General features: G+C 42.1%; 1 protein-coding gene across 1 annotated transcript; it reads right to left on the bottom strand.

The window, feature by feature from the left end:
- Positions 1-553: 553 nt before the first annotated feature.
- On the bottom strand, positions 554-9,303 carry LOC105895143 (sodium/potassium-transporting ATPase subunit beta-233). The gene is made up of 6 exons (XM_012821720.3): positions 9,035-9,303; positions 5,710-5,838; positions 3,314-3,469; positions 1,728-1,912; positions 1,363-1,446; positions 554-921 (listed from the first exon to the last, which is right to left on the bottom strand). The coding sequence occupies exons 1-6, from the start codon at positions 9,129-9,131 to the stop codon at positions 658-660; spliced, it is 915 nt and encodes a 304-aa protein (XP_012677174.2). The 5' UTR covers positions 9,132-9,303; the 3' UTR covers positions 554-657.
- Between the last annotated feature and the right edge of the window lie 6,161 nt (positions 9,304-15,464).

Genomic DNA, 15,464 nt, shown 5'->3' with positions numbered 1-15,464 from the left:
TTTCAGTTAGTAAAGTACACACACTTGCTCTATCTCTTTCTCACACACACACACACACTCTGTCTCTCACACACACACACACACACACACACACACACACACACATAATAACTACAGAACTCACACATAAACACACAGACAAACATACAGTGACGCGCACACATAGACGCACACACACCTTGGACCACTAAAGCTTACTCACATAAGACGACAGAAATTACAACATGGCTTGGAAAGGACCACTGTATGCGATTACTGCACTGCACACTCCAAAATATATAGAAACCACACTAGGCAGAAATACTTAGGGGACAGAAACACTGCATCGCTACATCAGTAGTGGAATCATAATTTACAGTTATAAATGAACACGTCCCATGGCTCAGGGAATAGTTTCATTTACAGTAGAATAAATACTTTGCTATTGCTACCTGCTATCGCTTCCTGTAATTTACATTCTAACCCTAGACATATGCAGAAAAAGCTAGTGTAAAGCATACAGATTAAGTGTAGGTCCCATAGGTTATGAGAGTTTGTTCAAGACTAGTCGTGGTTTTTTTTTTTTTTTTTTTAATCAGTTTTTTATTTTCATTTTTTTTTTTCTAATTCAGTATGTGTTGAAATGGGCAGAGAACAGTGCTATTTTCATAGCTGAGGTCATGATGACTTGATATTTAGTTTAAATTCAAAGCGTCCCTGATAGCGGTCCTTCTCGCTGTAGTCAATGTTGGCTCCAAATACTTTGCACTCAATACGCAGGTCTTCGTCGAAGGTGAGGTTGTTGAACTTGATGGCCACCAGTGGCTGGAGGTACTGGGGGTGCAGCAGCTTGCCATAGTAGGGGTAGTACTGCAGGGGGAAGCCACCCTTGGCGAGCCCAAAGTACTCAATGCCTGAAATCTTGTGTTTGTCCTCCTCTCTCTGTTGGAAAGAGACAGGATTGTTAAGAGGACAAGTCGTTAACTATGCCGTTGCAGTTGATGGAAAAGTTATCAATACATCTGCTCCAAACTAGCATGCTAAGGAAAACAAATATAGTGGTCCAAGTAAGCTGTTAAATCTTGGACCACTGGCTCTAGGATTTGATCATTACTGGTTTTGAACTTCTCCATTGTGTAAAAAAAAAATCTACAATTATCTGCTCACAATGTCACAAATGTCCATAGTCCTTATGTACTTAATAGGTTAATAAATGAGTACACTATACTTATTATTTTAGTACACGTTGTTTCAAGTTTTTGGAGGGTAGGCTTGGTAACATACTGGTTTATACTTTAGAAATGATAAAAACAGAATTGTTTATGACAATGAAATAAGGACACTTAATACAAAGTGGTCCAGTGCACCTGTTGAATGTCTTACCTTGTTGGTGCAGTACATGGGCAGCACGAAGGGCTGGAAGTTGGCTTGGGCTTCTGTTGGGAGGGTTTCGTTGGACTTTGGAGGCTAAAAGAGACCGTTTAATGTCAGTCTTCAAATCTGTTCCTTTGTCACATACAAACTTAAAGGTGCAGTCCTCAATGTTGAAGGAAGATTGATTGATTCAGCTCAGGAGTTGTTTATGGTTTGGCCTGAGCCACTATGTTTGTTTCCCATTTACAAAGACAGGACTGTGTATACAATGAACAAAGAGCTAGAGAAATTAGCTGAATTTGACAAGAGGTGCATTGGATTAGAATTGCAGACTGCACCTTGAAAGACCAACACGAGGATGCCTGTTTGCTCACCTTGGGCCTGAAGTTGACGATACGGTTGAGCTTGACTATAACGCAGGGCTTGCCATCCTTGAAGCCAAAGTTCTTATCAGTAGTGCCTGAGCATTTGCCCAGCAATTCTTTGTCGAAGCGGCAAGCTCTCCTCTCACCGGCATCTCCGTCCAGGTCACCGCGGTTCTTGTAGTCACCTGCGGCGGCTAGAGACGACAGGAGATTGTCCATCAGTAAGGTCAGATCACAATATGTTGATTTGTAATAGGCAAAAAATCATAGCTTCTTTTGTATAGTTGAAACAAGGGAAGAAATAAGGAAGGATGTTTCTAGAGAAAAGGGATAAAAAACCTACACACAACACACGCAAATAACTGAGCCAGTCAACTGACTGCTGAAAACACCATTTTTGTTCTCGAAATCAGCACTTTTGTTATAGCGTTGACACATGACCTCTGACTTCCCTATAGGCCGCTCTAAACACCCTTGAAGGACACTATAGCCGACAGTCAGGAGGGCCATAACAGTACCAGATACACACCTGGAGTACATGGACATACGCATTCATTATACTGCTGTAATGCACAGCAATCCCAACACTGATAAGAATAGTGTTGACAACCACAGATTGTGTTGCCAACAAGTGGTGGTGCCTTTCAAAGAAATGTAGGATAGGCGTTTTTTGATATAAAAACGGACTGAAAGTCAGGCTTGTTTGTTGTTTGTTTGTTGTTTTCCACCACAGGAGCTAGCAGGCCATTTAATGGCGGCCTGAACCTTTGCATGTGTTTCCAGCATAGGGCCTACTCTGGGGTAGGTACCTCTGTGGGGCCCTGAAACTTCTTGGTGGCCATGAAGCCATTTAATACAGTGTTTGCAGCTTTAGAGCAGAATTCAACTGTCGGCTCAACCGTAGGTTTAATTCTATCTAGAAAATCTATGTCTTAATGCTCTAAAATCGAGGCTGCTGTTGAAGAAATCTTTTGTTATTATTTCCTGCTCAGAATTGACATTGTAATCTACGAGCAAAATCATTACGCTACATCAACGGTGGCCCGGTGGTTCCTGCACCACACTGGAAAAGCAAAAGACAAAATGACCAATCAGAGGGCTGTTCCTGTAAGCGTTCAAGCGGCTGTCCTACAAGTTCCTGCTGTGGAAATACGCCTTTCATTCCGACAGATAGTAGCAGATACTCAGATTAAGATGCATCAAGTTGGTTGGTTACTAGTTAGTTATACCATTTATTATTTATTTATTTATTTATGTCAATTTAACCCCTGATGCTTAGTAGTTTGGAAGCCATAAAAGCTTACCGCACTGGACATTGTGCTTGTACAAATGACCTATGGAGCATTAATATGGTTTAGAACCTAGAAATGGTGAAAAACCCAAATCATAAAAATGACTTAAATAAATGACTTAAGAAGAAGAAAGAAAGAAAGAAAATATTAAATACTCAGCTAACACATAGCACATTCCTCACTGAAGTTATCAAATAAAACAGTGAAGATAGTCTGTACGCAAAGTATACATTCCAGATTCAGTTACTATCTGAATTTGAAGCTACTGTCGGTAACATGTGGTATTTGTTGTACTTTACTTACTGCCACAGTCCTCGTACTTCCCCATGTCCTGCTGATTTTTTAAATCATATTTATCCAGAAGGTCAGTCATTGACTTGACGATCTTTTCGTACGTGGTTTCGTCGTTCATGGAGAAGAAGATTTCTCCTTTGACAGAACGTGGAGTGTGTGATAATCCTGAAAACATACAAAAGACCTTAATGTTAAAGTTTGGCTTACTAAGTGGCCCAAAATGGCAGATATTGCAAACAAGGGGTCATCAGAAATCAGGGTCACGCAGTGTGAGCTACAATATCATGAGGAGGGGAGACACAGTTTGGCTCCTCTGTAGTTTTCTACATGGCCAGTTGAAGGACTTGCCTCGTAGGTTTTTTCAACTGAGCGATAACATGACAGACACCTGTGGGGGTGTTTGTTGCACCGAACACGTGCTGAAAGAAGCCTGTCAGTGACTGGTGAGTCAGATAGGCTCCATACAGTAACTCATATACCCTCTCTCCATAGCTGAGGGTCTCAGTACATTCACACAATTCGCACAAGACAAAAACACGCCTATGCTCTCTGTAAACATAATTATGCACAATGAATGAAGTATTAGCCAGAAGTCTGGCTATGGCCGTGTATTCTTTTTTTCTTTCTCTCTCTCTCTCTCTCTCTCTCTCTCTCTCTCTCTCTTTCATTCTCTCTCTCTCTCTCTCTCTCTGGGCTCAGATGAGCCTTGTGCTCTAAGCTTGGCAGTAATTTTCCACACAAGTCGCACACGAGGCCAGAATAAGGCGTGGCATTGCCGGAGTGAGAAGAGGAGCCCGAGTGGAAGGAACCTTGTATTGTTTTCAAAAAGCGCTTTCTTTTTTTCTTCTTTTTGTCCCTCCTCCCTCACAGCAGCCCTTTCCTGCACTACACACTGACATACTTCTGTTCATGCCGTGCCAGTGTAGAGTTAATAGCTAGGTGTCCTAAAACGAGCGCCGTTTAAAATCAGACTCTTATTTTGTCCTAAAATGAGGCAGGAAATGCTGGAGATTTTCTACCAGCCCTTATTGTAGGAAAGTGAAAGACTAAGACTGCCTTGAGTCTTCTTACTTTCAGGCAAAGCTTGTAAAAGTCTCTCTCAGCCGTTCAACCCCCCCGCAACACACACACACACACACACATACACACACACCTCCACCCATTCTGGCTCACGTGCTTGTCTCTCACAATGGAAACTTTTGGCCCTTAAAAGAGGAGGCGGGGCGTGGGAGCACTAAGCGTGTCATCCACCTCCTTCCTTTATCAATGCCCCCAATGGAGGCCTAGACCACTCAAAGCTCTTAACTTATGTCACTTCCTCACCCTTGCCCCTGGCCCGTTCAAACTCCCTCTTGAAGGAGAAATGGCTGTCACTTGCCCCTGGCAAGAAAAAGCCAATGGCTTCGGTCGCAGCCAGCTCTTTACAAATACGGCTAAATATAACGCCAAAGCAGCAGCATGCGCTGTGCAAACATTCATTGGCACAGCGCGGGGGAGGTGGGTTGAGCCCTGTCACGGATGCCAGGCAACAGAGACCAAACTTCCTTGGAGAATAGAGAAGCAGGCAAACAAAACAGACATACAGTTCCTCAATGTATATCTTCTGAGGCCAAAATACATCAATTGCCCGCTGCATGTCCTCTGTTGTCCAAGAGAGTAAAGCTTTGTAGCAGCCCACCACATAATACATGTATGATGCTTTCAGTTTGGTGTGAACTGCTGTAAACCGTTCAACAACATACAGTGAGAATGACACAAAACATCACCTCTCTCCCCCAAAGGAGAATCAGTAGGTAGAGGAACAAGACAATGAAGGACAAAATGGCTGAATCTGTGGGAGGTCAGACAGACCTTCAGACACAGGCTGTCTCTGTATGACATGACAAACTCAGCAAAGACAACTCTTTCCTCAAACCTCGATCACACAGCCAGTTTAACACATAATTCAGCAACATGTTCTTTCACAGATGATTAATGACATAACAGAGGCCATTTGTGGACACTTGATCAGTAGAGGTCCAAAGCAGCAAAACTGAAAATCCAATAAGGCTTTCTAAGACAAGTAGCACTAAGTTATGATATCAATTAAATTGTATGTATTATAATAATATAATAATCAATCATATTTGGATAAAACATGGTTATGTTATTGTTACTTCATCAAATGTGTTAAAAGTAAGAGTAAAAAAAGTTAAAATACCAAAAACATAATTCATTCGGTTAGTTTATCTAATAACTTCACAAAGGTAAAAAGCAACAGGAGCAGCTCATAACATTGGGTTCCAACATGCTAATACCTCTTCTGACCACAACAAAAACACACTTAGAAAACTTGCCAAACTCATACTGGCCTTGACATTTAAATATTGTACAGATTAAGACCACAGCTAAAGGGAAGCACTCACCTGGGGGTGCGACTCTGTCCTGATAGGTGGGCTTGTAGTTGCTAAGGGTCAGCAGCATGGCCTGAATGGTGCCCACGAAGATTCCAGCCAGGCAGGCATAGAAGACCACGTAGAAGACAATGATTTTAACTGTAAAAGAAAAACAGTCAAATCAGTCAGAGGCAGGGGAAGACAGGCAACCTTACTGACCTTTACTGAGCCAAAGACATTAGTAACTTACACAGAAAAAGAGACTGAGAGGGATTCTGTGAAAATGATCTCATAGATTGTAAAGAACATGGCGTCATCAACTGTGTTCAACTTAGTTAGCATGTAGTTACCACATAGCATCTCACTTGGGAATGAGTCTGGCTCAGCTCCAGACTAAATCTGTTTTAGAACCAGTTTAATCCCATGGGAGGAGTCTGGATCCAGAATTTCATGGTGCAAAACACTTAACTTTCACTTTTCACCTTGGCAAAAGTAATGTCAGCTTGTGTCCACAATTAAACAACTGAGACATACCAAAATCTTGCATGTAGTATAGTAAAACTCACTCACAGAACAGGCCAAGCAATTTTTCCTAGGGACTCCCCAACAGTTATTTTCACTTTGCATGACTATTATATTTAATTATTAACAATGTGGTTATGTTCATGTACATTCATGACTATTTGTTTACACTGCACTTTTCCGTCTTCTTTTAGCAACATCAACATTTTTTGGATTTTTTTTTTAAAACAATACTGTCATAAGACATGTAGTAAACTTGCAATAGGTTGTCATTAGAGTAGGCCAACTAGGTTGTGACTGTATTCTGATTTTTAAAAAAGGGAACAAAACATACAACTTTTCTGGCGTGATCTCTCACTCTTTCCTTTGTGTCAGTCATGACAAACAACCACGAGGTTTTGTTTCAAAACGAAAACCCTCAAAGAAGCTGACTTAACTTAATCATCATGACAATGATTTGCAACAGATAGGCTAATTTATATATGATGTTACTCATGAATAGAAACACAAATTTCTCAGTTTTTTTTTTTTTTGTAACTTGGTTAATTCCTGTCAGCAAGTCAGTTGCCAATCTGCCCTTTCTAAGAAAGACTGGGTTCTCCCATCCCTTCCCCCTTTCTTGCATTGACAGGTTGGCTGCTACATCTAGTCATTCAGATTTGTGAGAGACTTGCATGATTCTGCCCAGAACTTCAGCAATAACACACAGCAGCCTTCAAATCTCCAGGAAACACATTTAACCACTCATTGTTTGAATACACAATGGATTAACCTGCCATCACATGCAGGCTGGGTAGTTAAGAGGATGAGGGAATGTGTTCAAAATACTCTAGGAGGTAAACAAAAATGAAAAGTCTACAGTCTAGGCTTCAGTTTTATCTACAAATCCACTCACAAAATCAAATACAAACACAGGACATTATATCCATAGGCTTCTTGTTGATTATCTCACAAACCGAAACAAACCGCAAGAGCCAGACACTACCAATCTGTCTGAGGCAACATAAACTAACGTCACCAGTTCAAGCTCTGAAACCAACCATTCAAAAAGTTCCAAAGCGTTGCTATTGGCTAATCAAACGCGGCTTCTTGGGTGCCTTTCACTTCCCTTTCAAGTACGGTACAGCCCCTCCCCCATTATATAACACCGGAGAGTAAATTAAGATTTTCTCTTATCTCAACTGACACTGAAACCCGCTCCGGTAGCACATTGCAGCATACTGGGAAAGACGTGAGGAAGTACTGTTTTTCCAAAGTCAAACAAAAATCACGTAAAGAGAACAAGAAGTGCGGACACATCTGCATATCAACAACGCTCGCAAATACCTTGTTGAGTAGTGTAGTGAATGTTGCAATTCCTCGCCTGACGGCAACAATGACTAATTGGCAAACAACTCTACAACGTAATAGTTTACTAAATCGACTGGAACATTGGTTTGTGTAACTTTCACGAAAACAAAGTCAAAAGCAGCTTTCCTAAATCTAATTCGTCACGTAAATTCATATGCACTGCTACCCATCTTAGTTTTCCTTCCGCGGTATAACACGATATTCCGCATGTCACTGATATTCAATATAAAGCTGTGTTGAATAAAAACCGTCTCCCCGGCTTTTCTCATCACTGCCCTGAAGACACAGTGACGCTTTTTCAGGACAATTACATGCAGTTCGTGACCTAAATGTAACAATTGCTTATCGAGGAGTTGAGTGAAAAACTTTACGGATAAGTAGGCCTTGACGACAAACTAACGTGGATAACTATGGTCTACGGGTCATCTCCTCCTCCCCATGGTTGTAAGATAAAAACCGAATGGTAAAAGCTGATAAAGTGACACAAGGCGTCTGTCCTCCCTGTAAAATGCTAAATGCTGGCAACTGAAGAACAGGCTTTCAGCAAAGGCAACTGCCATGGTAAGAGAAATGCGGGCGGCACATGGAAACAGGAAGGGGATTCACTATCGTTAGTTAATCAATGGCCATTGTCGACTACAAGAGCAGTACGCTACAGCTCCGCATCAACAGAAACGTATTCGAATAAAAATAGACTTTAAGAAATCAATTTACCTCATCCTGTAGCCCAGCACTTCGCAATATGAAAAAGAAAACCACCGAAAAACATACTGTGTAATAACATTATGGTATTTGGGGCATGAACACTCTTAATAGTGCCATGTTTTAGAGAATACGACAAAGAGAGCGGGCGAGAGTAATGTATCAGTCTTCACATTAGTTGTATATGGTAATTCAATAATGTATCAAAAGTAAAATAATAGTTGGGCTATTTGATAGTAGTAATACCATTTCCTGTTGCCTACAGTCATAGAATCCCAATTACGTCCTTCAAAATGACCTCTTTCTCAAAGGACACCCATCAAAGCTGTCATTTTGATGCCTACAACTGTACGTAAATAGTGTATGGTCACGACTCTCATTTCTGCGGTATAATGTTATCTTAAATCAAGCAAAATACCATTCATTTTAACGTCTATAGACAAACCAATTAGTCTATCTTACACTTGTCTACTTGTTGACTGGGCTTAGTAGCTATCCAACAAGTGAACAAGCAGGAAATTGACTATAAATATTAGGTTATCGATAAAATGCTCCATGTAAAATCTGGATTTCAATCGAGGATTTTCCTCGAGAAAATGAAGTCACGACACAGCCTGTTGTTTGGTCCGATCAAACAGGTGCTGATATGCATTTCGAAGTCAGGAAATGGTGTGCGTAATGCATGGTTTCTGTGGAGCCGGCGCTGCGTTAAGGCTACTCAAACAACTGCGTGGACACGACTTTACAAAATACACCCAGAAAATGAAAAAAGTGTCCTTACACCAACTGCCTCCTGTACGTCCCAAAAATTCCTTCCTTTCAGAATTCCAGATAAAGCTCTTCCATCCACCGTCGCTATCTTTGTTGGCCGCCGGCATTTTGGATGTTTTCTTTTAAAACTTCCCTTTTTAACGATTGTTGATTCTGTGTTTGGTGGCCTTAGGTACACGGCTTACACTAGCGTCCTCAGAAATTTCCTAAAAGGACAGAGTCGTACCCGGTGCGTCCTGTTGTACCCACCCAATATATCCAATTCGGTGCCCGACTCCGCCTGCAAACTCTTTTAATAAGTTACCTACAAAGAGGGAGGGCCAAGCCTGACAAATCACCAACAGTCATGCGTTTGCGTAACAATCGTATGAAGGATTCTAGACGACACTGTCTAGCGCATGGTGAGGGCTCGCATCACTCTAAACATTCAGTCTGATTTTAAGGTCATTCCCAGATTCGCCGCCACAGAAATAAAGTCAGAAATTCCAGTTCTGTCGTCACAATTGTACAACATGGTACAAATTCCACGATGGATAAGATTTTAAATTTAGATGTATTTCTTTAAGGCTACTTTATATAATTACATCGATCGCGACGGCTATTACAGATCTCTTAGCCGAGGAGATAGGCTACTACGCTTTTATATTCGATAGGACCAATTGCATGTAAAGTCCAATAGGCTCATTTAAAATGCATCAACAGGCCTATATTTCTAAAGTTATTCGCATACAGATGGCGCTGTCGTGTAAAATTATAGATGTTCAACAGGGTTTCTAAATCACTTTGTTTGAGACTTTTTGAGGCACGACTATCAAACAGCGTGGTTATAAGGCTACTAATAACGCAGCAAACAAACACATGAAGAAAGGAATGAACCATTGCTGATTTGCAGGTCATGTAATGCTACAAAATATGCTATTTTAGTGATTGTGGTTGCCTGTAAGGCACTTCAATGACTGAGTGCCTTTTCAAGGTCACTTGTGGGTGGAGTTGTTGTCACCTGTATAGTACACTCACACACAAACATACTCACTTACCTGCACAATGAGAGACACAGAGACATAACTCTGCACAGCAGTGTAGGGAAACACATACAAAAAAAATGCAAAGTGAGACAACATAAAGACGTACTAATTCTCTCAGTCGCCCCCCTACCTCCTTGAACAGTGTGAATAAAGGTCATAGTGACATGGTCATAGTCACATGGTAAGGCATTCAAGACCAGAGGTGTATGTCAAGGAAAACTCAGCATTTGCTTGAAATGAAATAGAATGGACATTCACATGAGTGTGTTTTGATAAGGACAGCAGGACATCAGACGTCTCCAGTATTACCAATTTAAGATCACCTGATTACTTTCTTTTTCCCCCTAATAAAACATACATTTCACTTTCATGTTTGCAGTAATGCCTGTGAAAAATCCTTTTTTCACTGGTCTTCCTCTGCAATGTGAGTGTGTGTCTTTTATGAGTCTCCCTTGTCACTTGTGTAGGGCGCCTACTTCAGGTTTTGATTCCACCTTCCCTGGTTGGCTGTCAGGTAAGCCTGAATGACATCATGTGGCCGGAGAGACACCTCCCTCCATGTGCACGCAGGCACCAGCATGCCAGTCCATCTTGCCAAGTCTTCTCCAACCCTCAAAGGGCATGTGGTTCTTCAGTGCTGCTTTGGCAAACCGCCACACTGTCTCTCATGTGCATAAGGTACGAGAGACTTAAACAGGGAAGGCAACATTTGTTACAATAAAGAAATGCAGACCACAACTGATATCATAAATTAATTCTCTTTCCTGTGAAGGTTGTTCTAATTGAAAAGTCTTTCAGGGCTCATGTGTGAGTCTGTGTCTCTAAAGAACTTTGGTTGAAAACTGTTGCATACATACCAAGGAGTGGCCTGTCGTCACACTAGTATTTACCAATGGTTAATAGCTGAACGGTAATTGATTTAAGGATTCATGCCATAATCATGATGTAATATATCAGTAATATATGTTATCAACTCAATGAATTCAGCAGCTACTCAGAGCAAGTCATTGTATGAAACCCAAACCATTCATGTCATAAAACAGGAGAGATCTTTTAAATAATCTTTCAGATGAATCATGTAAGACAAACTTTCCCCCTGAAACAATTGTGTTGAGCGTGTGTATCCTTGTTTAACACCAGAGAACACATTTCTCGAGCATTTACTCCTCCGAAGTCCAGTATGGCCCAGGAAGCGAAAAGCTCCCCCAGAAGGAGACATGAGGCTCCCTGTTTGCATAGATCAAGAGGTTGCCAGGTCCACTGGGAGGTGCAGCATTCCATGCTCGGTTGTGGATTGAATCTGGCATGCGGATGGACTGCCCCGTCCCAGCTCATCCACAATGGCATACCTATGCAGTGGCGCGTAAGGATGACATCTTCTGGACAGGGACCCACAGACGCCCCCCCCCCCCCCCCCCCCCCCCTTCCACATTCCCTCTCCATCCCCCCACACGGCGTAAACACAGGCATGGCTTTCTCGTTCAAAACAACTGGCTGCATGGTGAGCAAGGACAAGGGAATCCGTCTGGACCTTCAACACCAAGCTATTCTTAGGGAGAAGAGGCAGCGGTCGTGACCATGTTTCAAACTGCCAGCACTACCCATACTTAGACTCCACCAACGCTGTTGTATTTTGTCATTTGTGTGAAACAACAGCGACCATTTCTGAGATTTACAACTAAGGGTTTATCTTTCAACTTTTTAATGACTGTGATTTATAGACAGCGAGACAAGAGGGGGAAAAAAAGGTCCACTATTTATCTGTGTGATGATATATAGCCCATTTCCCTCTCTGTCAGCAAAGAACACTGGGTAACGATAAGGCTCGGTCCTCTCTGCCTCTCTCAGTATGTCTGGACCGGTATCTATCTCTTAACCTCGGCTGACAGGAAGAACTGGAGGGACAGTGGCGTAATTGAACAGTTTAGACGGTTACGTTACATTGTGGGACCCCGGCCACAGAGAAAGAGCCAGGCAAGATGAGATCACACTTCTGCGGAAGAAGACCTGAAAGCTTTTGTTTGTGATAAAAAGGCAAGGTCTGTGTCATATTCTCAGCCCCTAATGATAATTGCCGTTTCACGACACGACATTTCGGCTCTTATCAAGACGACACCTCACTGATCTGTTTCTGTTCTGTGTGTACTCTGCTAACAACAAGAGGGACTCTGCTGCTGTTGTTTTTTTTCTTCTTCTAATTTTACACAACTTGAACTGAGCTTTAGTATTTCTCACTTTCTGGATGTTTGCTATTATCTTAGGGTGATGCGCTATCTCGAATAACAGCACTTGTTTTGCAAAGCCAAGCCATGCTGTGCGGGAGAGAGAGAGAGAGAGAGTGAGCGAATGGCCCGCTTACCCCACCTCCGTGCTATATTTACATAGAGCCATCACTCTGGAATGCAGGCTCATACAAATAATGAAAATGTCGGGAGTGTTTTTGCTCGCCGGCCAGGCTCGCTGGACGTTTCATACCTCTGATCAAAAGGCCCTCACTCCCCTCGCCTCGCCGTAGCCCTGCAGCAACACATCTGGAGGCCCAGCGGCTCGCTTCCTGACTCTCCGCTGTGTGGGGTCACCTCTTTTCTTTCGAGAGCACAGAAGTGGCCTCGGTCCTAGCACAGGTGGATAAGCAGTGGTCCGAGTAAGAGTGAAACTGAAGGGAGCCTGTAGACACCATATAAGCATTGTAGTGTCGGTTAATGGAAGTAGATGCGGTGTGACGCAATTGTTCAGTCTTAAATGAAGCCTCTCAACTGTGTTTCTTTCTAAGATGTGAGAAGTGTGAGTCAGACACGTTTGCAGACTGCCTTTAGGGTTCCTCCCCATGCAAATTTCTTACAAGCCAAACACAGGGACGTGACATCTCTTCCCTGGGAAAGCTGCTAAATGAAAATAAATTTGGCTATACAATGCTCAAGTCTCTTACAACATCAGATCAACTGAGAATTCCCACCGTTGATGTCAACAAAGTCGCTGTGTGTTGAGACAGAGTAGACTTGAATTGCGGCCAATATTAACAAGCCCTGGTTCTCCACGTTGCTGTTTGCACTGATGTTGGTTAGGGGTCACTTCTGCTGGGCTGCTGATAGAAAGTGATGAGATGATTCACAGCTAATAGAATGGCTGAGACGTCCAATCCAGAGGATCTAAAATCATAGCGAAAACAATGAATGTTTCAGGTTCTGCTTTTGAAATGGAACATTTAAAGTGTTATTATCATCCAATAAAAGCAAAATTCACAACTTTTGTTACAGTTTGAGGCATTCCATCCCAATTCTATTGATGGTAACTGAGTTTGGTTTCGATCAAACTGAAAATTAAGACAGATGAGGCATCCATCTTGTATCTTCTATGGCATAGTGGCTGTCTGGGCCTTATGTTCATGTAAAGACTCTGATGCCTTTATAAACCACCAACAGCCCTGACCTCTTATCCCTCACCCACACTGTTAACACTCTGTGCACCTATCACTTTTCACTCCCTATTCTCTCATGCGTTAAAAAGGCCATGCACTCCCTTTGACTCTCCCCTTGAACTAAGTATATGATTTGTGTACTACGCGCTTCGGGCGGAGTGAACCCAAAATTGTTTGCCGTTTCTTATGTAAACACCATTTACCCGTACTCTGCTGATGACTAATACGCTGATGAGGGCTGTAGCAGGTCAAGTGCTACTACAAGGCGAAACACCATATTGCGTTTAAACTCACATCGAATTTTGGTGTTAAACTATTGAAATAACATTACGTTTTTCTCCATTACAATGTAATATAAGGTAGCAAATGACGTCGTGTTATATTACACTATATGTATTAAACGGGGAAAAGTTTTAATCACATCATCTTGCGAATAAGCCTGGTAAGCAATCAGTTCAATTGCAGTAAAACTCAGCAAAGTCAAAAAAAGAGATCAATAAGTGCAACGAAGACGGCTGCAACTATTCCCACCTCATTTGGATAAACTGGAGTTTACGGAGGCGCAGTGCATTTAGCAATTTCGACTTGACCTTGAACGCACCGTACACTTGCGCCGACTCCTCGAACAATTTTCAAGCCACAGAATTTATCTACAATCTCTGCCGTTCCTGATAAAAATCATTCGTGCACTAACTTGCATCCTTGCATTTGGTTCGTTCCAAAGGCTGATGGACATATCCCAGACATCGCTGGCGAAATATTTGATGACTTGATTAATATTGCGCGTTTAATCTTAGCCTACATAACAGGAGCTTAAGATAGAACAATAGAGCATGCATTTTGATGACCTTTGATCTTCTCCTCAACAGTGCTTTTAAAATCATGAATCTCCACAAATAGGACTAGCAAATGTGTTGTTTGGTTAATTTACTTGATTGATGGGTTTATGTGTTACATAGATGTTTTCATTTTTGATTATTCGCAATACAGTTGTCCCCTTGCTTTCATTTTCAAAATCAAAGTCTGGTTTATGTTTTCCATGGATTTGAATGACATTCCCAGGGTTAATGCGGAAGTCCACAATCCACCTTTTGGCAACAGCCAAACTAAACCAGGGTGTGACCAAGTTTTCTTCTATTTTGAATAAATCACACGTCTGTCGTGAGTCTGTCTTGATTCTTTAAGGTTAAGTTCTGAGTGCATAGGGGAGAATACGTTTAACTGAAGGTTTGCATAAAGATTCATTTAAGGCGATTAATGGTCACTGTTGCCATTCTTGCACAAAGTGACGTGCACCAGAAGTGCATAACCTCCACTTTATGTGCAAATGGGAGAATACGGTCCTCACGCCCTAGGTGACTGTTTCTGTTACGCCATTCGTACGAGGCATGGCGTGGCGTGTTTCAACTGAATGAACTGTTTCATGTCTCATACTTGATACTCTTGTAACTCGTGTTACTCTCACATCCTAAGAAAATTGTGTGCAGAGCGACGACAACCCTGCCATGTGTCATACCTGTCAGCGTGGTTCTCTGTTTTAGGTCACGAAAGTACATGGAGACAGTGATGACATCCCATAATACTTGTGGCATGGCCGGGTTGAGAGAGAGTGGTTGCTCAGAGTGGCGTGCTGTTTTTAATTGAATTGGAGGGTGGCACAGACACAGGCGGCAGCTGGTGTTGGCAGCAGCCATCGTAGCCTTAGCATGGCCCAGTGGCCCAGGAAGGGGGGGGGATGTCGATTTCTTTTTCCCATCCCAAAATGGTTGCGCCAAATGCAGTGGAGCAGTGTCATCCGTGAAACCACATCAGAGAGGTAAGTGTGTGTATGTGTGTGTGAGTGTGTGTGTGTCTTTGTAGGAGAGGATAGATGTCAAAATCCTCTCATATGTGTCCTTATTTGACTTTTGTGACACCCAGTCATCGAATTAAATCATGTCTCATGTTTCATTGGATATCTGCATTCATTAGGTTTTTTCAGAATGTGACCTGCTATA

Source organism: Clupea harengus, chromosome 10 (genome assembly GCF_900700415.2).
Source record: "Clupea harengus chromosome 10, Ch_v2.0.2, whole genome shotgun sequence".
NCBI classification, from domain to species: Eukaryota; Metazoa; Chordata; class Actinopteri; order Clupeiformes; family Clupeidae; genus Clupea; species Clupea harengus.
This window is presented reverse-complemented; position numbering and strand designations above follow the sequence as displayed.